General features: G+C 36.1%; 1 protein-coding gene across 11 annotated transcripts in view; it reads left to right on the top strand.

Moving 5' to 3' along the window:
* Positions 1 to 24,538, top strand: part of FOXP2 (forkhead box P2) — a 668,538-nt gene that overhangs the window by 467,763 nt on the left and 176,237 nt on the right. For 10 of the 11 annotated variants that reach the window (XM_061414074.1, XM_061414067.1, XM_061414071.1 and 7 more), the window contains one exon: positions 2,961 to 3,050. In XM_061414074.1, coding sequence (XP_061270058.1) covers positions 2,961 to 3,050 — 90 coding nt within the window. Of the gene's footprint in view, positions 1 to 2,960; positions 3,051 to 6,641; positions 6,700 to 24,538 lie in introns of those variants that run through there. The other variant, XM_061414075.1, reaches the window with a different exon arrangement.

Raw genomic sequence — 24,538 nt, 5'->3', positions numbered from 1 at the left:
AAACTTGTTAAGTGATTAGAATTTTATAATAGTTTAGAGCTCCATCAGGTATTGGTAGAACATGTAATGAAATTTAAGTCAAGGTTGATGGAAACACTTAGCCCTAAAAACAATATTGTTGTTATTCAGTCGCTAAGTCATGTCCAACTATTTGCAACCCCATGGACTGTAGCACACCAGGTTTCCCTGTCCACTCTCTCCCGAAGTTTGCTCAAACTCATGTCCATTGAGTCAGTGATGCCATTCAACCATATACATTCTGTGATCATTCCATTCAAAATGAAAGTGAAAGTGTTAGTTCCTCAGTCGTGTCCAACTCTGCAATCCCATGGACTGTAGCCCACCAGGCTCCTCTCTCCATGGGATTCTCCAGGCAATAATACTGACGTGGGTAGCCATTCTGTTCTCCAGGGAATCTTCCCAACCCGCTCATCAAACCCGGGTCTCCCATACTGCAGGCAGATTCTTTACCATCTGAGCCACCAAACACAGATTCAAATTATAAGGAGATTATATAGTTTCCCTTTTAAGTTCTGATAAATACATATGGTTTCTTTACAGGTTTTTAAAAAAAGAAGTGATTTATTATGATGTCAGAGCTGTCCTTTCCTTTACTTATTGTTCTTCTTTACCAGAGTTTTGCTCATTGCCTTCTGACAGTTCCTTTGACAACAGAGACACACTAGAATGCACTCTGACCTGGAAGCCAGGAGACCTTGAAAGCACATGATTACTCTAGGCCTCATTTCTCTCATTTGCTAAAATGAGGGAGTCAGATTGGATGACTTGTAATATCGGTTTTAGTCCTAGTCATTCATGATTCCAGGATTGTGAACTATATTCATTAAAAAGTCTTTAAGCAATGGCAACCCACTCCAGTACTCTTGCCTGGAAAATCCCATGGACGGAGGAGCCTGGTAGGCTGCAGTCCACGGGGTTGTGAAGAGTCGGACACGACTGAGCGACTTGACTTAAGAATAATATGTATGTGTTGCTGTGTCTATGGAATTAAATATAAACTATATAAAACTGTTTATATATATATATATACACAAAATAAACTAATAAATTCAAAAATAGAACTTCTAGAAAAAAAATTAGGCAAACTGTGTGTGACTTTTGGCATTAAAGGGGAAAATAGTGGATTTTTTGATCTTGAGAATTTCATATAGATGTAGCCTAAATCACACTATATTAATTTCCATTTGAAAAGTGACAGTTGTCTTTTTAAAAAAATGAACTGCCGTTAAAGAAAAAAAGAAAGAAAGCTATATTTATAGAATATCAAGTTGAAATTTTTTAAACTGAATTTTGTGATAATGAAGTATTTATGGAATTTTTCTTTGATATTTTTTCCAGTTGAACTTTATAATAAAACTGCCTGAGATCACTGGAATGTGCTAGCCTTAGAAATATTTAGGCTGACTTGTAATTACTTGAAAATTTAAAAAAGCAAATTGAAGTTGTTGTGAATGAGTGTGTCTCCGAATGTAAAAAGTGTGCTTGACAAACTATGCCAGATCCTGCTATGGGAAGGCAAATCAATGTTGTTAGGAGATGTGCTAGGGCATTCAGTTTGTTTACTTTGGTTTCTATGTCTGCCTGCCTTCTCAGAAAACTTGCTTGGAGCCAGACTGTAGCAGCCCTCTCTCTGTCTTTTCATAATTGATCAGGGGATGACTGCCTTCCCTGAGGGTTAAGACGTGGCAACTTTTTCTGTTTGCTCAGCATCTCAATGCAGTAGTTCAAACATTGTTCACACCAGCTGGCAGTGTAATGCCATATGCACATCTTGTCAAAGCAACTGTTGTCATGGATACTAGAAACTCTCTTAAAAACCAGCTCATTGATTCCAATCAAATTTGTACTTTTTATCAGCTTAGAATCTGAATTATTATAGAAGAATATTGATCTAAGATATTGTTCCCATCAGGAAAAATTTACCTTGTACCTTAAAACAGTGAATAACAAAGTAGGATAATGATTTATTTTAGTTTTATGTGTTGAAAAATTTCATTATCTAGTGCTCATTGAACTCAGTTGTTGACAAAAACAATGAGTTTGTAGAGGCTCTCAAAAAAAATTTTTTTTAATTAGTTTACACTGCTACCTTTAAAACATCTCAATATGTATTTTGTATGACATTAGTTTTTATATGATAAGTTTATAAGGTCCAATCACCAAGCTGTCCCTCCTCTAATAAATAATATGCTTACATTAATTCCTTATGTTAAGTTTTATCTTCCTGAGTGGGACAGAAAACATAAAAATAAATGAAAACATCTTCTATTTTGATTGGTATTTTGTCACACATAGAAACAAACCTGATTGGTTGAGTGGTAATTTCTTTGTTCTCTGATTTTGCTAAGAATGCAAATGAAAACCACTCAATTTTATTTGGTATTAAAACTGCACTTTATTTTGTCAAAGGAGAGATTTCCCCTTGAATTGTAAGTACAAAAAAAGTGTTTTTAATCTTTAGTGAAAATCCTTATTAATTCACTTTCAAGATAATCTGATGTTGATTTGTCAAATTTAATTACAGCTTCCGGTAACACTTGAAGTCTACTGCTTTTGCTTCAAAATTGTAATATGAAAATGCAAATTGAATGATAATTTAAAAGGGACTGGGCATTTTGGTTGAACACTCGAAGACAAGTTCCATGTGGAAATGAGGTTGTTGATGCAGTTTATGATTTCTTTCTCTTTAAGCACTTTAAACAAAATAACTTTATTTTTTGCAGGATTACATTCATCTCTATTATTTTAAATAAAGTTGTGTAATGTGTGTTATGTGATTTTTTTCACATTAGAAGAAAAATAATATTTAATAATTCTCTAGAAAGGGAGGATAAGGGGGTGGGATTGCCATACATTGAAGTTGATTACTATTAACCAAAGAATAACTGATAATTTACCTTTCAAAAAATATTTAGATATTACTCACTTTTCACTTCTAGGCTCTCCAAGCAGCAAGACAACTTCTCTTACAGCAGCAGACAAGTGGATTGAAATCTCCCAAGAGCAGTGATAAACAGAGACCACTGCAGGTTAGTAAAGCAGCACTCCTGTCCTTGAGGTCTTACTTTAAAAGATGTCTGTAATGATAACAGATATGCAGACCCAGTTGTAGACATACAGAAAAGTATTACATTTGCATATGTAAGTAATTTTAATTCAAAAAGAGAACTCATCTAATCTTCTTGAAATAGAAAGAATAATATTCTACTAGCTTAAATTTCAGAAGTTCACAGGTTCACTTACTGGACAAATGATGTAGAGATAAGATTTAGGATACATAGGCCTTAAGAGTTTTGTATAAAACTTTCTAATGAAATTTTATTCACAAACAGGTTACATGTGAAATTTCTTCCTTAAAAACAAAGTCGTAGTACAATGGTAGGGAAGGAAGCAAAGCGGTCTGAAGACAACCCTTCTGTGGTTGTATTCAAGTGACAAATGCAGAAAACCTCCAAAGTTGCCAGAAAGACTGTTTGAGTTTGCCAAGGAGTTATTGCTGTTGCTACAGTTATAAAAACACATTCTGGAGTTTGTTGTCCTTATTCACTATGTTTGTCCTATGAAACTGATAGTATGTATGTCTTTTAAAGTAACTTTTTGCCATATAATATAACCATTGTTTTAGATAGCCTTAACCAAAATGTATAGGACATTAGGCGGAAGAAACATTTTTAGAGTATATTTTTGAAATATTTGGAAGGTAGACTCTGGAATTGCATAAAACATTATTCAAAATGTTTATCAGTTATGTTGAAAGATAAGCAATGCTTTTTTTGGATCATGTGTTATATACATGTCTATAAGTTGTTGTTTTTTTAAAAGTCAACATCATTCTTACTGTTTTATCTTAAGAAAATAATCTTGAAAGAAAATTTATGGCCTAGCTGTCTGTTTTCATTTTCCAGGTATACTTTCAGGTGCTAGTAACTAATTCATATGGTACCCTACTGAAGCTTAGTTTGTGTGACAGAATTATTGGCTATTGATCTACATAATCCAAAAGCTACTTATTACCTAAAAATTGAATTAAATGCATAGTCCCTAGGCAAATGTGAGATGAGTATATATTTTTGGGAACAAACCCATTTTGGGGGTGTGGGTGGGAAGAAGGGGGTCTTGGGGATAGGTGGATATGATGTACTGATGTCTGCCATGATTGCAAATCAAAGTTATACTAAGTCAGCTTAAGTTTAAGATTCATTTTAACTTTTTTCTCTTGTAAAATGGATTTCACATTCCTTTAACTGGTAATTCTGTAGTGACAAACTTTCCTCACTATCATATGCTTCCCCAAGTAATTACGGTTTTTGAAGTATTTCCATCAAGTTATCTGATTCCATGAGAGCCTCTCCATACATTTACATAACAGAGAAATTTGCATAGAAGTCACAGAAGATAGCAAATGAAATGCTTATCCTCACTATGGCTTCAGACTGAGATTTTTGCTTTCTTGTTGGTATAGCAAAGGAAATTTAGATACTGGCAGAAAAACCAAAGGTAGAAAAGATTATTGTTTCACATATCTGAAAAACACTACATATTGTCCTAATTCTATTTTTATCATAGCTCTTGACAAAACAGACAAAATACTAAGTTGTTACTCTCCAAAGCTAAGTCCAGGAGAAGTTTCTTTATTGTTGGTTACCACGGTATCTTTGGAAAGAATGGCTGGGCTTTAGTTTTTCTGCTTTCTTTTTTTCTTGTTGTATTGGAAGGCAAAATGTGCTACTTTAACTAAAATATACTTTTTTTTTCTTGGAAAGTACATACACACATATAATGTGGCAATATTAATGAGTCAAATAAGAAAAGGTTGGTCATGTACCAAATGTTTAAATAAAATTTTGAGCAGAGCTCTTCAATTTTATCATTACCAAAGGGTGATTAACAGTATTATAAATACCTTTTAACAATTTCAGTTGCTAATCATCTCCACAAACTTTCATTGTGTCACTTATATTTAATGTTTTGTGATTCTTATTATTTAGAATACATATCCATTGTACATATTATAAAACTGTAACATTTTATTACTGCTTTGTAATTTTAGTGGGATCTCATGCCAAAATGTCATAAGACTGAAGATTTAGTTGGTTTTTATGAATAAAAATTTATAAATAATGAGTGAAGATGTATTTTTTCACCAAAATATGCCCTGCAATTAATATGAGTCTACAATTCTAGTATTTCATAGTACTTGATAAGCTTAGCAACTAGAAACATGCTGGGATTGTATTAAAAATCTAATAAAAATCTGATAGCATTTTATACTAGCTTACACATTTGTCAAAAGGAGATGTAAGGTAATGCTTATCTTTGCATCTACAAATACTGTTTAATGTGAGTTGCACTATTTTCCACTTATGTTAAAGAAAAGGGTAAAATGTTTCTGTTAAAATTTTTAACCATTTAATATGAAAGTAATACTTTAAAAATTCAATGATTCTCTCACAGCCTACTTCTTTTTCTACTTACCTAAGAGTTTAACCAACCTTTCATAAGAGAGTTAGTGTAGATTATCTTTTAGGATTAAAAAACAAAAAAAGATAATTTAAAATGTTTCAAAATCTGTACTTCAAGGCAAACTATTTGGTGTTAATAATAGATGGTGGTGGCTTGTACTTTATCAGGTATAACATATTTTTAGAAGACCAAAAGAGATATGTGGTTTTTATTTTAAAACATAGTTTTGATGGAGAATGATTTTATAACATTTGAAAGAAAGGACAGATTTTTTTTTTAAAGAATCTGTTTTAATGGCTCAAGTCACAAGAACAATATTTGGTTGCTTTGTTATATTCAACTGAATTTCTTTTAAATGTTTAAAAGTGGTAGCCAGATTTGAAGTGTGACATGGCAGAGAGTATATTTCTAGTAGACTTGTATTTATCTACTATTCCTTTTTCATTTACACTTTTTCAGGTTTTTGTGCTACGCATGGCATAGATATTAGCATATCTAATGCAAAATGGAAAGAGAAAATCATATCTGACAAGCTTGAGTACCGATCATAATAGCAATTTCACTTTCATGTATAGATATCTGGATATATGTGTTTGAAACATGTTTGCATTCATTACATGAAACACCAATTGAATAGGTCCGATCAGTAGGTACATTGGTAAATGACATATTGATGAATAATATATAAAGATTGTGATGCAAATGGGAGCTGATATTAACCTAAGAATTACCAGATGTTTCTTCTTTATGTTCTTATTCTGTATCCCAGAAAAACATAATCTAATAACAGCTGAAGACAGCCTCTCATTTGTTTTATTTGTCTGTATCTATTCCTTACACTTTTAGACCTGATGTACTCATGGTGTGCCATAATGAGGAAAGTTAGCCGCAGGATAATATGTAATACTTTCAATTTCATAAAACTAATTTCCGGATTATTAAAAACAGTAAATGCACACACATGTCTGTGTGCACACACACACACACACACACACACACACAAACACATCTGCATAAACACACATGCACACTTCCATAATCTGTAACTTAAAAAGTTTTTGTGAAATACATTATCAATTTTCTAGCCTATGACAAATCTACTTAATTTAGTTTAGGTATGAAAATTGGTCGCATTATTGTTCTTGTTACATTTACAGCCATGAGACAGACTTGTGGTTCTTCAACAGCTGTGCAGAGCAGAGACGTAAATTTAAGGTAAATGCCATTGCTTTGCTATCTTAGATGAATATTAGTATATAGCATTGTAATCACTTCCTTCATTGTAGGTATCTTATATAAGGTTCTCTTTCCCAATAGGTCATTTAAAATTTTTTATAATTCTGTGTTAAATAGTTTGAGAATGGAATAGTAAAAGGCCAAAGTGAATTAACCTAGAGGTCTTATTCTGACTCTGGCACAAGTGAGTTATATAAGTTTGAGGAGGTCATTGAACATCTTGAAAACAAAGACATTGGGCTACCTGATGGACAAAATATAATATTCTGTGGTTAAAATGTATTTCACTTTTTTTGGAGTGAGTGATAGGCATCTAATTTTTCAGGGTTAGTTGTATCTTTTTGGATATTGGCTTATGTGTAAGAATTATGTTTGTTTGTTTTCAGTTACAAAGCACTTTATTAATATACCATAGCCAAAAATAATGCTTTGGAATCAAAGTATCAAATATCATATGTATGAAAATCATGGTACAAGTGTCATTTAACATCTAAGGAAACTTTATTTAATGCCTTGAAATAATTTTATATGTTCCTTTAGGAAAAAATCTAAGCTCCATAAGGAGTTATTTTACCATGTATTTACTTGAAATTCTGCAGTGCATTTCTAAAATTTCATATTCCAGGGAAAAAATAAAAAATAAAGTATAATATGTAAATAATGAAATATTTTTCCTGGGGTGAAATATTTATCCTGGAATAAAATATTAACTCTGGGAGTTATAGAATTGAACACTGATAAATATGTTTTAGAAAATTATCACAGTCCATCCATGCACCGCTAAAGAATGAAATTGAATACTTCCTTCCAACATTAGTTTCTGACTTCTTGTTCTACGAATTAGAAGATAAAACACATTTTATTCCAAATACTGAAAGAAATATAAGCAAGAAATCTGCAATATGGGTTTGAGATGGACAATTTACTGTGATGCAAATATTTAAAAAGAACTTTTAAAAGGTGTTTTTTGCTGTCTATGTTTTATGTATATTAAAAATAAGCAGTTATATATTTTATATCATAACCTTAAAAAAGAGTTTCGTTTAAAAACTACTATCAAGGACAGACTATGCCTGTGTGGTCCTCATTTTCCCATTCTCAGTCAGCGGTTCAGTTGCTCAGTTGTATCCGACTCTTTGTGACCCCATGGATTGTAGCACGCCAGGCCACCCTGTCCATCGCTAACTCCCAGAGTTTACTCAAACTCATCTCTATTGAGTTGGTGATGCCATCCAACTATCTCATCCTCTGCCGTCCCCTACTCCTCCTGCCTTCAATCTTTCCCAGCATCAGGGTCCTTTCCAATGAGTCAGTTCTTCACATCAGGTGGCCAAAGTATTGGAGTTTCAGCTTCAGCATCAGTCCTTCCAATGAACACTCAGGACTGATTTCCTTTAGGATGGACTGATTGGATCTCCTTGCAGTCCAAGGGACTCTCAAGAGTCTTCTACAACACCACAGTTCAAAAACTTCAATTCTTCAGCACTTAGCGCTCTTTACAGTCCAACCCTCACATCCATACATGACTACTGGAAAAAACCATAGCTTTGACTAGACAGACCTTTGTTGGCAAAGGGATGTCTCTGCTTTTTAATATGCTGTCTAGGTTGGTCATAACTTTCCTTCCAAGGAGTAAGCGTCTTTTAATTTCATGGCTGCAATCACCATCTGCAGTGATTTTGGAGCCCAAGAAAATAAAGTCAGCCACTGTTTCCACTGTTTCCCCATCTATTTATCATAAAATAATGGGACTGGATGCCATGATCTTAGTTTTCTGAATGTTGAGTTTTAAGCCAACTTTTTCACTCTCCTCTTTCACTTTCATCAAGAGGCTCTTTAGTTCTTCTTCACTTTCTGCCATAAGGGTGGTGTCATCTGCCTATCTGAGGTTATTGATATGGTAGGACTGCAGCCTACCAGGCTCCTCCGTCCTTGGAATTTTCCAGGCAAGAGTACTAGAATGAGTTGCCATTGCCTCTCCACTGCATATCTGAGGTTATTGATATTTCTCCTGGCAATCTTGATTCCAGCTTGTGCTTCATCCAGCCCACTGTTTCTCATGACGTACTCTGCATATAAGTTAAATGAACAGGGTGACAATGTACAGCCTTGACGTACTCCTTTCCCTATTTGGAACCAGTCTGTTGTTCCATATCCAGTTCTAACTGTTGCTTCCTCACCTGCATTCAGATTTCTCAAGAGGCAGGTCAGATGGTCTGGTATTCCCATCTCTCTAAAAATTTTACAGAGTTTCTTGTAGTCCACACAGTCAAAGGCTTTGGCATAGTCAATAAAGCAAAAATAGATGTTTTCTGGAACTCTCTTGCTTTTTCAATGATCCAGCAGATGTTGGCAATTTGATCTCTGGTTCCTCTGCCTTTTCTAGATCCAGCTTGAACATCTGCAAGTTCACGGTTCATGTACTGGTAAAGCCTGGCTTGGAGAATTTTGAGTATTATACTTTACTGGCATGTGAAATGAGTGCAATTGTGTGGTAGTTTGAGCATTCTTTGGCATCGCCTTTCTTTGGGATTGGAATGAAAAGTGACCTTTTCCAGTCCTGTGGCCACTGCTGAGTTTACAAATTTGCTGGCATATTGAGTGCAGCACTTTCACAGCATCATCTTTATGATTTCCCATTCTACTAAAGAACATTTTTTAAAAGGAAGAGTGAAATAGTCTTTTAGAAATGTTATAGAATGAAATATTTCTTAAAATATTATGATGTTGCCACACGTGGCCAGATGCACAAGGCTAACACCCTGTGGAGGAGCGTCTGAGATATCCAGTCCATCATTGCTAAATGCACTTGTGTGGAAAACAGAACAATCTACTCATGGCACGGAGAACAAGAAACATCCGTTTTGGAGTCTGAAGCCTCTTTACTGTCCATTTGTAAGACTCTGGGTAGAATAACTGAATCTCTTGAAACCTATTTCCTTATCTTATTCTTAGGTAGGAATAAGGATACCTACCTTGCGAGATTGTTGTAAAGACTAAAAAAAAATACTATATAAAGTAACCAGCATATATCCTTGCACTTATATTGAATTAGTAAATGATTTCTATTACAACCATTACCAGGAAATTTATATTTAATCCAAGGTTATGATAAGCATTATATGTTACCTTTTACTTGGTCGTAATTGTCACAAGTCACTATTCACTATGATATGAAGTGTGTCTAATTTATAAGAAAGCCAACAGTGAGTTTTTATGTACTGACTAGAGTGTGTCTGCTTCCTGTGGGCCCCCACAGCATGTATATATCACACTTGCCACACACAAACTTACACTTTAATGTTTGTCTTCCCTGCTAGACTGTGAGCTCCATGCCGGCAGGGATCATGCCGGCACTGCTCATCTCCGGTGCCTGCTGAATAGTAGAGCTCCACAAATACCTGCTGGGAAAATGAATGAGGAGAGATTGGGCTGAATTGAGAGTAGGAGGAGGTTGGAAGTGGGAAAACCTTAATTCATTCAGTGAAAACTGAGTATTTATAATGTGTAATATCCTCAAATCAGATCAGATCAGATCAGTCACTCAGTTGTGTCCGACTCTTTGCGACCCCATGAATCGCAGCACACCAGGCCTCCCTGTCCATCACCAACTCCCGGAGTTCACTGAGACTCATGTCCATCGAGTCAGTGATGCCATCCAGCCATCTCATCCTCTGTCGTCCCCTTCTTAGGGACTTATAATTTGGCTGAGAAGACAGTAAGACTTGCACACAAATATCAAGCCACAGTGGATGTGCTGTGGTAACCAGAAAGGCAGAAAGTGCTATAAGTATTTTGTTTTATCTTATTTTATTGAGTATAGTTGACTTACAATATGTTAGACTCTGATGTGCAACATAGTAATTTGATTTTTATAGATTACACACCATATAAAGTTCTTTTAAAGTGTTGACAATATCCCCTGTTCAGTGCATTACTTATAATCTACTTGTTTTATAACTGGTAATTTGTACCTCTTAATCCCTTCACCTATTTTCCACCTCATTCCACCCCTCTCCCTTTTGTTAACCACTAATTTGTTCTTTGTATCTGTGAGTCTGTTTCTATTTTGTTATATTTGTTTATTTATTTTGTTTTTTTAGATTCCATATATAAGTGAAAATATACTCTACTTGTCTTTGTCTGACTTATTTCACTAAGCATAATACCCTCCAGGTGAAACACACACACATATATATGTATGTCCATTCATCTGTCAATGGCCACTTGGGTTGTTTCCACATTTTGGCTATTATAAGTAATGTTGCTATAAATATCGGGGTGCATATATCCTTTTGAATTCATGTTTTCAATTTTTTGGATAAATACCCAGGAATTGCTGAATTGTATGGTAGTTCTACTTTTAATTTTTTGAGGAACCTCCATACTGTTGTCCACAGTGGCTGTGCTGATTTACATTCCCACTAATCATGTATGAGGATTGCCTTTTCTCCACATCCTTGTGAACACTTACTATTTCTTGTCTTTTTGATGATAGTTATTCTGACAAGTGTAAGATGATATCTTATTATGGTTTTGATTTTCATTTCCCTATTGATTAGTGATGTTGAGGCTATAAGCATTTTAAAAAGAAAATTATTTAATTCAGGCTCAAGTGATCTATGAAGGGTTTGTAGAGAGGTAGCATCTATGTCCAGTCAATGCTAAAGGAAATCAACCCTGAGTATTCATTGGAAGGACTGATGCTGAAGCTGATGCTCCGGTACTTTGGCCACCTGATGCAAAGAGCTAACTCACTGGAAAAAACTCTGATTCTGGGAAAGACTGAAGGCAAAAAGAAAGTGAAAGTGAAGTCTCTCAGTCATGTCCAACTCTTTGTGACCCTGTGAACTGTAGCCTACCAGGCTCCTCCATCCATGGGATTTTCCAGGCCAGAATACTGGAGTGGGTTGCCATTTCCTTCTCCAGGGGATCTTCCCAACCCAGGGATCAAACCCAGGTCCCCCATGTTGTAGGCAGACACTTTACTGTCTGAGCTACCAGGGAAGTCCTTCCCACCAGGGAAGGCAAAAAGAAAGAGGGTGGCAAAAATGAGATGTTAGCATCACTGACTCAATGGACATGAATTTGAGCAAACTCTGGGAGATAGTGAAGGATGGAGGAACCTGGCATGCTGCTGTCCATAGGGTCTCAAAGAGGCGGACTTAGCGGCTAAACAACATAAGCATCTATGTTGGGCTTAAAGAAAGAGAATTCGGTAGAGAAATTAAAGGGTGATTTTTCATGGAGAAATTTTCAAAAGATGTCGTCAAAGATGTAGAGATGGGAAATTGTGAGATCGGTTAGGCAAGAGTAAGTATTCAGTAGTTTGTTTTGATCAGCATAGAGGTGTCACATTAAAGGAAACATTAAGAGATTGAAGGGCTAAAAAATATACATTGCCAGTTTTATAGAGCCCAAAATGTCAAGCTAATGAGTCTGTACTTTATGGTTTAGGCAGTAGATGTTGTTAAAGGTTTCTGATACGGATGTGATATAGTGATGGGGGAGTGCATGGCAACCCACTCCAGTATTCTTGCCTGGAGAATCCCGTGGAAAGAGAAGCCTGGCAGGCTACAGTCCATGGGGTTGCAAAGAGTCGGACATGACTGAAGCGACAGCATAGCAGTGACATAGTGAAAGCAGTGTCTGGTGGAGATTCGTCAACAGTGGTCCATCTGGAGGGTGCTTTAGTTGTAAATGATCTGGAATAAGGTAATCTTTATTTATTTATTTTTTTAAGCTACTTTTTAATTTATTTTTGTAACCATTACACATTTAATGATATCAAAATAAAATTGGTACAGTGAGAGAGAAAAGATTTACAAAGTCATGTCAATGACTTAATTTCATGTAAACATTACTTAAAACATGGTGTTTGAGCATGTTATAAATATTGATTGTGGCATTGATGAATAGTTAGTATTGAAGAAAGTTAATTACATATGGAGACTCACAAAATGGAGGCCATGTAAGTGGTTCAGACTACCTTACCAATCCAAACATAAGTTAGCCTGCACTTAAAAGAAATCATGGTAACTGAAACCTAACATAAACTCATCACAGTCCTCTAACTCAGGTTTAGCTAGTTCCTTACCCTAGAAAATAGAACCTACCAATCTTACAAGGAAATTCCTGACCTTCCAGCCAATCATGACCTGTTTCCACATTGTGGTTCTTTTTTTTTTTTTTCTTTCTTTTTTTTTTTTTATTCTTCCAATTTTATTTTATTTTTAAACTTTACATAATTGTATTAGTTTTGCTAAAAAGTTATTGAGGCTGGCATATCATGAATTGAGTTTTAGAATTTGAGGTGATGGCATGAAAGTAAATTGAAATAGCAAACTTTTAGAAAATTATAAAGAGTTTGGCAGAGAAGTCAGTTAGATAAATATTTGTGAAATAATCCAGAAGTGATAAATGAATCCCTGGAAGTGGGAGAGATTTCTGGGGGAAAAAAAGTCATCTATAAAGAGAAGCTCTCTAACATCCACAGTTTTTAAAGCAAGACAAAAAAGCAAAAGAATGTAAAGAGGGGAAAAATGAATCAAGTTATCTTGTCCTCTATTGAATAAGGTCAAGGGAAGGGAGTTTCTAAAACATGGAGCTTGTCTTGTCAACCACATCAAACAATGACCATGAGCATTTTCGTACATGTAGTGCTGAACTGCAACATTGATCATTTCTATCCCTTTTTTTTTATTATTTGCCAAACTCAAGATCTGAAATACTAATGTTATTTCTAATGATTGGGGAAAAAAACCCTTACTTTAATATGTGTTAAATAGAAAATAGATAATAAATATACTTTTCCTTCTCTGATTGCTGTGTCTCTGATCATATAAGTAAATGTATACTGTGTATATAATACAGAGTTCCTATAAATTAAATTTGAGAGAAAACAGCTTTCTAGGAGGTCACATTTTCTCTTTTCTTAGCTACCCAAGCACTTGACTCTTTCTGTAATCCATTAGGATGTTAAGTATCTATTCCCTTGACTTCTCTACCTTAACTAAAGTAAGAGGAAGAAATAAGTAGAGCATTAATATTGTTAAGGGAGCTCTCCAGAAGATTTAAGACTTAGGCTGTGAATTTTACCTTAAGATGTTTGGAGGTGTTGTACAAGCTAAATTAAATGACAAAGTGAAGAACAATGTCAGTACATAATTAAAGACAAAATGTGAAATTATTTTGAAATTCACTTACATTTAAGATTCATTGTGTTTTCTCTATGGATTCTATTTATACCTTTAATCCTGCATTCTCCATTTCTACTTGGTTTTCTTAACATTTCTCTGCTACCTTCACCTTTTCCACTATAGTTTTTCTTACTTTATCATTCCATTCTTTCCACTCCTCATGGAATCTTGCACATTTTACTTAATTTCTGTTGCTTTCGTTTCCATATTGAGAAAAGAATAACTATAAATGCCTGAAATTATTAGGCATTTAAATGGCTAAAAGATATTCTAGCATATCATTTTACTAACAAAATAGTAAAAGTGTGTGACTTCTGCAAATCCAGTATCTAATATTTTAGTTCTCATCTTGCCTCAAAAATAGTTTCTTTTTTTCTATTTTAAACTGTAGTTTTAGTATGAGAGCAGCTTGACTCTTGAATATCTAAATACTTAGGAGAACCTGAAACCTTTCATGTAGTGCTAGAAATCTCCTCTTACTGATGACATTTATTGGTGGCTCTTTCAAAGTCAACCAGGCAAGAACACAGGAATGGGTTGCCATTTCCTTGAAAGTGAAAAGTGAAAGTGGAGTTGCTCAGTCGTGTCCAACTCTTTGCGACCCCATGAGCTAGGATTTGTAATTGTAGCTAGCATGTGATGAGTACATAAGAAGCATTTGTTCTTCCTTTCTTCCTTTTTGTTATGACTGAGCCCCTATAGCTCAGTTCAAACTAGAATTGCTTGGAATGGTTGTACTAAATAGCCAGATTTTCTAAACAGATCTTAGGGTGTGTTGATCATGATTATTTTAATAGCAGTGAATTTGGAAGCACAGCATTTGAAATGATCAAACAAAAGTGTAATGAATTGCTCTTTTAAAAATATTCAAGTCATTCTACCTTAATATGAAAAGCATATAAGTTCATTAAAAGAACCTAATCATATTTTTAAGCTAAATTATGGTTGGTCACTAAGTTACTTTTCTCAAAGGCACTTAATAAGTGTTAATAAATTGCTATAGTATAGTAGGTTTTTAAGATGAAAATGATGTTCTCTGATTAGATGAGAATGAAACCACTCATGAGAACTAATTTAGTAGACCCTTGACATTCACAAAGTATGCAACCTTAGATCTTTGTGAACCCTCAAATTTAAGAAATTTCCAGTTCAAAAATACAGGAGGTCTGTGCAATCTTTCTTCCAAAGACTGTCATTCTGAGTCACGCTACCGTCATCACGTACAGAGTGTAACAAAAGTTAACTTTCCAACTTTCAATAAAATTTACTTTTTGATTAATATCAATTTTTTATAATGAAACTTTTTTTTTTCATACCACAGGTTTTTCTAGATCAGTGACAACAGGTAGAAAACCCACAAAGCTACATTTATAATGGAAGAATCCCTAAAGTAGAGGAGTAAGTTTATGTGTGTGAGGAATCAGTAATCTAAAGACTAGATCAGCTCCCAGCATGCTTGATTTAGTTTTATGGCTTGACAGATTCCACAGGTATAATGTCATGGAACTTTGGGGTAATTGGAAATAATAAGACCAATCCTCAACATTTGTGAATTTTAAGATCTTGCAATCTAGCATCAGTTAGGAAAATCTAAGGTGAACCAACAAGTCCCCTCCACTTTCTCTGCTGGTATTTTATTTGAGGAAGGCACTTTTATTTTATTTTAATATTTTATTGTTTTATAAATACCATATTTTATTTTATGGTATTTTATTTGAGAGAGGCACTCAATATTGTTAATATTTTCCTCCTTCTTACTTGTAAATATCCAATGACATCAGTAGATAACCTGGGGTATTCCTTCAGAGTACAAGTTATCTGGCATGGTTTTGAAAGGCATGGGGGAAGAGACCTCATAGAAGTTCAACAATAAGTAGCTTTATTTTAATTACCATTGATTATTTAATGGTTTGGCCCAAGCATTCTGAATTTAGTGTTTTATCCCTCAAATTAGGGTGACTCTATTTAGATTCAGTTCAGAGTTGAAGGTCTTGAATCATATCCAGCTTGGCTAAAAGTATTTGGTGGTTACTTTAAAATAAAGGATTTGTTTGATCATGTGAGCTTTTATCGTTTTATCTTCATAGACAGGTTTTAACTTGTAGGGCCTAGTAGTTAAGCATTTTGGTAACACAAGATAGACAGACAATTCCTTTGCACAGTATATAAATTCTTACACTTCTAGTGTTAAGACAACATTGCTGTAAAAGCTGCCACCTTGATATCTTCTCAAGCTAGTGCTACTGCACCTTCTCAAGTGACAAACCAAGGAACACATTGAATATTATGATGTGCTGACATGAGGAAAATTTGGTGTCTCAGGAAAACTGGAGTAAATTCTTCAATAAAATATCCCTGTAAAAAATAAAGTAACACAAAGGAGAAAATCAATCTCTCTATTCCACCTCCTTCCCATAGAGCCAAGCATGTAATAGACATTTAAAACATATTCATTTGTGATGAAAATATGATTAGAGTTCTAGTTTCTCAAAAATGTGGGCATCATTTAAAGTTTTTATTTTATTCTAGGAGAGTTTTATTTCCTTTAATCAATAACCATAGTTACTCACCTAGATAGTCTTAGAGTTCAGGCTAATAATATTTTTTTTTAATCTAAGAAATTAGTTGAAAATCACCTAAAAATGGAGAATCTTGGGTTCAACCAAGAACATTGAGTTAAAATTTGAGGGGATGGGATCTTAGCAAATCAAAATATTTTAAACTCTCCCAGGAGATTCTAGTGCGGCTGGTCTACAGAGTGGTAAATAGGGACCCTGCAACTCTTCTGCAACACAGAAGCGGTTCCCTGTAATAAAAAGTAGCTAATCTGAATTCTCATTAATGCACTATGTCGTTTTTCCTCTCAGGGACTCAGTTTTCCAACCTACACAATGAAGCAATAGTTGAACTAGTGATATCTCAGTTTCCTTACATATGCAGCAGTCTTTAAATGTCAGTCCTGTGTTTTGTGTGTGTGTGTGTGTATCTTCATATCTGAGCTAACTAAAAAGTTCCTTGAGCGGGTTTTTTGAGATACCTGTCTCTGTTCATTCTTTCCAGGGGCATTTTCAACAATATTATGAGAAATTTTATGTAAAATCTTATGATCTTATCTTTGAATTTTTTTTAATAGTAGCTTCTTTCTAAAGTCCTCAGCATATATTTCCTATGCTGGCCTCCTTTTAGGTATTGGAAGCTTAAAAAAAAAATTAAAGTTCATTGTCTTCAAAGATAGCTGTCCAGTGCAGTGGTCTTGCATGCTGATCTCATTGTCCACCATCCACTTTTTACAAATTATATGAGCAGCAGTGTCAAACTACTTAGGGCTCCTCCAGAATTGCTTCATGTTGCCATACAGGTGACCTTACCCTTCTCGTTTCTCAGTATGCCCTTCTGTCTTTCCATCCTGAAAACTCTGAAGCTTTTAAATCATCTTCTCAGGTACTCTATAAGCCTTCTTTGAAACTTTCACTTGCCATACACACACAGTGTAGAATTAATAATTCCTATCTATTTTGTCTGTATGTCATATATATATACATCTTTTCCTGCATGAATCACACTGAATCATATATACTATAAGTTCCTTGAAGGTTAGGACTATCTCATTCATCTTCACATTTCCAGCATCTGGTAAATAGTACATTTTGCATGAATGTGTCGAGTCCATATTGGGCTTACCCTATGGCTCAGCAGTAAAGAATCCACCTGCAATACAGAAGACAGAGGTTTGGTCTCTGGGTTGGGAAGATCCCTTGGAGGAGGGCATGGCAACCCACTCCACTATTCTTGCCTGGGAAATTCCATGGACAGAGGAGCCGACCCAGCTACAGTCCAAAATGTCACAGTCAGACGTGACTGAACACAACATACGTGAAGTCCATAGATCAGAGCCAAGTGATAGCCCTGTCAAGTTCCTCCTTTCTCCTGGGCTCCAAATGTGATTTTTTCAGTTGCCTGTTGGGGCATCCCCAAACCAACTTATCTCGAACCAGAATTCTTTCTTTCTCCCCACAGTTGTCCAGTGTTTTTGTCAGCTTTTCCTAATAGTCTTCAGCTATAAACCCTTCTGATTAGACTGGGCCATATTCCTCTGCCCTAATATGAAAATTGCTCTGTTTTTCAACCTTATAGGCATGGCACAAAAGGCTGTAAATCATCATACATCTGTTACTTTAAAACCATGGTTTAATCCTCATTGCTTATTGAACATGCTGTTCATTCTTTTATTCATCCATTCACAAAGGTTTGTAGTTTGCTTCTTGTATACCAGGCACTCTGCAGGGCACTGTGAATTATAAGAACTGTACCATTTCTTTGTGTTTCTTCCAGTTTCTCCATCTATTTAGAAGTCAGCCCCACCCCCTCTTATTTGGTTGCCAGATTTTTACACAAACCTCAAGACCCTACTCCCTACAGTCTTCTCTGACTCTTCAAAGAGAAGTGATCCCTCACCTATGTGTGTATAGAACCTGTATCATACCTTTATTATTCTACATGTTCTAGTTAGAAAGGTAGAATATACTGTATTTTATTACAGTTATTTGACTACTTTTCTAGTTTTCTCAGACTCTAAACCCTTTTAGAGGTCAGAGATTACATTTTATTTCTAATATAACGCTTGGTACATGATTGATGCTCAGTAAATCTTTGCAGACTTGAATTAAAATAGGCAAATTGAATTGCTCCGTCTTTGTCAGAATAAGTTCAAGGTACTACTTTCAACCTGGTGAGACAAGTATGAAGGTATGATGTTTATCGGCTTCTCTGTATTTTGTAGAAAGAAACTTAAGCAGAAGTGGATATCTTTAGAAGACCTGATTCAGGCTGCATCACCCACTCTGCTCTTACATTACTAATATATCTTGTCTTTGCTCTAGTTAGGCAATCTGTTTATGAGCAATACTTTAACTGATTCCTTTTCCTAGGTAGATAACGTACAGTGTACCTATTTAACAATAACAATGAACTCTTTCCTTTTATTTTTACCTAAATATTTTCTATTTTCTGATTGTTTTCTGGTTTATGAATTTTATAAACATGTAAATGTGTTGCTTACAATAAGCACTTTACCCCTTATTTCCCCTTATTTAGTACTTATTTAGTACCCCTTATTCTGTACTAGTCATGCTTCTAACCCCACTAAATATCAATGATGCTTTTACTAGTAAACTGGAAGAATTCTTCTTAATAAATGATATTGGAAATGTACAGGATACAAATGAGATATGAGGATTTCTCAAATATTATCCTGGTACTATCCTTGCTACATGAGTTATTGGTATATAATTTTTATGAGTTAATTATATCTAGTGCTTTATCCCTGGGGATTTCAGATATTTCTACTAAAACACTATCTAAATTTACTGTGGAGTTTATATCAGTTGCTCTATTCAGGAATATAGATTTATTTTTCACATGAAACATGAATTCCTTAGACAGGAAGTCCAGATTTGGCTGGTTCTACTGCTCAAGAATGACACAAAAGACCATTGTTTCTTTCAGCCTTCTATTCTGCCCCTGTGTAGCCTTTGTCTTCATGGTCCCAATTGGGTTGCTCTTTCTCCAGGTATCATGTTCATGTTCCAGGTAGAAAGAAGGGGAGGGCAAAATACCAAGAAGTGCAAGTCAGCTGAATAACAAGTTTTAATAACAAGTTTGCCCACAGAATGGCTTCTCTTTACATTTCATTGACCTGAATAGTATCACATGAATATCTGTTGCTTCATCTGAATAAAGTTTGGATTCTTTTAGTAGAGAAAAAGAGAAGGATGAATTTTGAGATAGGAATTTTACAGTGTCTGTCAATGACAATTTAACATAGCTGCTATTAACAACTCATGGGACCTAAGAAATCTGTGAAAAGAGATTTTATCTTTTTTAAGCTAAAAGCAAAATCTTGTGTAAAGAGCTGACTTTCAGTGGATTGCAGAGAGGTAGCTACTTTGCTACATAGAAACGGAAAAGAGAATTTATGATGTGACATACTTTAGTGACAAGAAATTTCTTTTTATTTTTTGTTGTTTCTTCTAGGAAATTTTAGAGAGACACAAATCTGTGTATTAATGTGACTAAAGGTTGGTAAGCTCTAGGAGTTTATTGCGAGTTTCAATATTTTTAATTATAACTGTTATTAAAGACTCTATACGTTTTGAGCACTGCAGCTGCTGCTGCTGCTGCTAAGTCGCTTCAGTTGTGTCCGACTATGTGTGACCCCATAGACAGCAGCCCACCAGACTCCCCAGTCCCTGGGATTCTCCAGGCAAGAACACTGGAGTGGGTTGCCATTTCCTTCTCCCATGCATGAAAGTGAAAAGTGGAAGTGAAGTCGCTAAGTCGTGTCCGACCCCTAGCGACCCAATGGACTGCAGCCCACCAGGCTCCTCCATCCATGGGATTCTCCAGGCAAGAGTGCTGGAGTGGGGTGCCATTGCCTTCTCCAGTTTTGAGCACTAGTAGAGCACAATGCAAAGTACACTGTTCTCTGCTAAAACACCTCAGTCATGTCCGACTTTTTTCAACCCTGCCCGCCAGGCTCCTCTGTCCATGGAATTCTCCAGGCAAGAATACTGGAGTGGGTCACCATGCTCACCCCAAGGGCTTCTTCCTGACCCAAAGGGATCAAACCCACTTCTCTTATGTCTCCTGTATTGGCAAGTGGGTTCTTTACCACTAGTGCCACCTGGAAAGCCCGCAGAGTACGCTAAGCAGAAGTGACTCTTTCCCTCCAGGAAACTGCTACTGAAGCTAGGCAATGCTGGTGAGTCAACCCAACTGAACATATGTAGGCAGTGGAACACTGGAAAATATAAATATTTTGAAAGTACAGAAGCACATGTTTTTAAAGGACTATGAAAAAGATAGTTATAGAATGTATCAGTTACTCAAGTTAAAGTAAAAAAAAATATTTATATTTGGTTATTATATTTCGGAAAGTTCTCACTTTCTTTCATGACCCAGATAACCATGATGGTGTGATCACTCACCTAGAGCCAGACATCCTGGAATGCAAAGTCAGGTGGGCCTTAGGAAGCATCACAACAAACAAATCTAGTGGAGGTGATGGAATTCTAGTTGAGCTATTTCAGATCCTAAAAGATGATGCCAGCAAATTAGGAAAATTCTGCAGTGGCCCCAGGACTGGAAAAGGTCAGTTTTCATTCCAGTCCCAAAGAAAGGCAATGCCAAAAAACGTTCAAACTACTGCACAATTGCACTCATCTCACACTAGCAAAGTAATGCTCAAAATTTTCCAAGCCAGGCTTCAACAGTACATGAACTGTGAACTTCCAGATGTTCAAACTGAATTTAGAAAGGGCAGAGGCACCAGAGATCAACGACATCTGTTGAGTCATCGAAAAAGCAAGAGAGTATTAGAAAAGCAAGTACTTCTGCTTCATTGACTATGCTAAAGCCTTTGACTGTATGGATCACAACAAACTGTGGAAAATTGGTCAAGAGATAGGAATACCAGACCACCTTACCTACCTCCTGAGAAATATGTGTGCAGGTCAAGAAACAACAGTTAGAACTGGACATGCAACAACAGAGTGGTTTCAAATTGGGAAAGGAGTACGTCAAGGCTGTATATTGTCACCATGCTTATTTAACTTATATGCAGAATATATCATGTGAAATGCTGGGCTGGATGAAGCACAAGCTGGAATCAAGATTTCTGGGAGAAAAATCAATAACCTCAGATGTGCAGATGACACCACCCTTATGGCAGAAAGTGAAGAAGAACTAAAGAGCCTCTTGATGAAAGTGAAAGAAGAGAGTGAAAACGTTGGCTTAAAACTCCACATTCAGAAAACTAAGATCATGGCATCCAGTCCCATCACTTAATGACAAATAGATGGGGAAACAGCGGAAACAGTGAGAGACTTTATTTTCTTGGGGTCCAGAATCACTGCAGATGGTGACTGCAGCCATGAAATTAAAAGACGCTTGCTCCTTGGAAGAAAAGCTATGACCATCCTAGACAGCCTATTAAAAAGTAGAGACATCCTTTTGCTGACAAATGTCCATCTGTTCAAAGCTGTGGTTTTTCCAGTAGTCATGTATGGATGTGAGAGTTGGACTATAAGGAGCGCTGAACAGCTGAACATCGAAGAATTGATGCTTTTGAACTGTTGTGTTGTAGAAGACTCTTGAGAGTCCCTTGGACTGCAAGGAGAACAAACCAGTCCATCCTAAAGGAGATCAGTCCTGAATATTCATTGGAAGGACTGATGCTGAAGCTGAAACTCCAATTCTTTGGCCACCTGATGCAAAGAATTTACTTGTTGGAAAAGACCCTGATGCTGGGAAAGATTGAAGGCAGGAGAAGGGGACGACAGAGGATGAGATGGTTGGATTGCATCACCAACTCAATGGACATGAGTTTGAGCAAGCTCTGGGAGTTGGTGGTGGACAGGGAAGTGTGGCGTGCTGCAATCCATGGGGTCACAAAGAGTCAGACAAGGCTGTGTGACTAAACTGAACTCAACTGTTAGAGAAGTTAAGAGACATATTCAATACTTTTTCTTTCTTTTCTGCAGTGATCTTCACTATAAGCAGCTACACTAGAAAAATAGGTACTTGGTGGGGCATCTAGAAGAAGTTCCAATGAACCCTTCTTGCTCTCCCTCAACTCCATCCCTAGAGACACTCATAAATTCCTGCTCTGTTCTAGGTGCCAGGTACCTTGCCCATGATTGGTCATTTTATCTCCAAATAAACCCCAAAATTGGTCAGTACTGTCCATATTTTACCTGTGAGATATCAGAGAACCAGAAAGGTTCAATAACTTTCCCAAGGAGTCAGGGAAGAATGTCAGATGTGACTTGTAAGCAGATCATTTTTTTTCACCACCTCCCTTTATATTTGAAATAAATGGATCATTTCTTCAGGAATTCTCAGCCTCAGGACAGGCAGGAGGATAGAATGGGCAAACATCCCTCGTTCTGTGAAGGCTGCCTATCTGATGGAAGACTGACTGCTCTTGGGAGTAAAAATGGGAGGTTCCAGTGCTGTGTGTGATTCTTCCCAACAAAACCAGGATTATTCTTGTGAGTGTTTGTCATCACTTCATCCAGGGCTCCATGAGAATAAGAATTAACCATTGGTTTGGGTCTGAGATACTGTAAATGCATAATGATTTTTTTTATAATCTCCCCTTCTCTAATAGGTCCTGCATGCTTTCTGGTAATTATCCAAAATGAAAGTAAAATGAAGTGAGTCCATCTTCTTCTTAAAATGTGTGATTTATGCAATTAGTGAGATTGGATTTTATCTTTCAAACAAAAGAAACAGTATTACTAATAATGTAATGAACTTTCTTTAAAGAAATACATCATAAATTTAGGAAGCAAAACAGTAAGCCAAATAATTCTAGTATTTTCATTCTCTGTAATAAAACTGTGAATGTTTAAAGATATCTAGCTATTTTTTATCAGTTCTCCATGTATATGGTTTCTTTAAATTTTATTTATAATATTCATTTGCAGTAGACATTTTGCATATCATTAGACAAGGAAGGTCAGACTAACACATTGTCAGTACAGGCAGGTATATGGTGGACTAGGTGTAAGGTAGGAATATGAAATGGGCTTCCATGACTGCTCAGTGGGTAAAGAATCTGCTTGCAATGCAGGAGACATAGGAGCCATGGGTTTGATCCATAAGTTGGCAAGGTCCCCTGGAGAAGAAAATGGCAACCCACTCCACTATTCTTGTTTTAAAAATCCTGTGGACAGAAGATCCTTGTGGGCTGGTGCTAGTGGTAAAGAACCCGCCTACTAATGCAGGAGATATAAGAGACTCAGGTTGGAGCTCTGGGTTGGGGGAATCCCCTGGAGGAGGGCATGGCAACCCCCTCCAGTATTCTTGCCTGGAGAATCCCATGGACAGAGGAACCTGGTGGACTACATTCCATATGATCACAAAGAGTGATACATAACTAAAGTGACTTAGCAGGCAGGAGTAGGAAATAAATTGTACTTAAAAGCTCATTTACCCTCTGAAGAAAGTATTCACTTCTCTTCCTCTCTAAATCTCTCCCTTTTTTTCTTTTCCTTTCTCCCTCCCTTGCTCTCATTTTCTGGCTTTCGGGCCCCATATTGCACCCCCTTCTTTGAAACCTAGAACATTGAAATCAATCTATGAAATATAGAAATGCATATGCATACAGTAAAAAACAAACAAGCAAACACACAAGTACTTTCTGGCTAGTGATCCCTGAGTCTTCTAGGAACTAGAACTAGCCATGTGCACGAGATGTCAAGTTTCTGATGAAGGACTATTAAATGGGTTATTCAGTGCTAAGATGTAACCTGTCATCACCAAAACATCAAAATAGCATTGATTAACAGTGTCGTATGAAATACAAATTCTTTGAAAGAAAGACCTGTTCTAGGACAGTGAGGACTAGTTCTTAGGAACCACATCAGAGAGGCTTCCCTGGCCATCCAGTGGTTAAGACTCTGTGCTTCTATTGCAGGGGCACAAGTTTCAATCCCTGGCCGGGGAACTAAGATGCCATATGCCATGTGGTGCAGCCAAAAAAATAAAATGTTAAATTTGTTTAAGAAAAAAAAAAAAAAGAGAGAGAGACGCACTCAGAAATGAGTACTTAGGCA

This window comes from Bos javanicus, chromosome 4 (genome assembly GCF_032452875.1).
Source record: "Bos javanicus breed banteng chromosome 4, ARS-OSU_banteng_1.0, whole genome shotgun sequence".
In the NCBI taxonomy this organism is placed as follows: Eukaryota; Metazoa; Chordata; class Mammalia; order Artiodactyla; family Bovidae; genus Bos; species Bos javanicus.
Note: the sequence above shows the minus strand (reverse complement) of the source record. Positions and strands in the feature narration are given on the sequence as shown.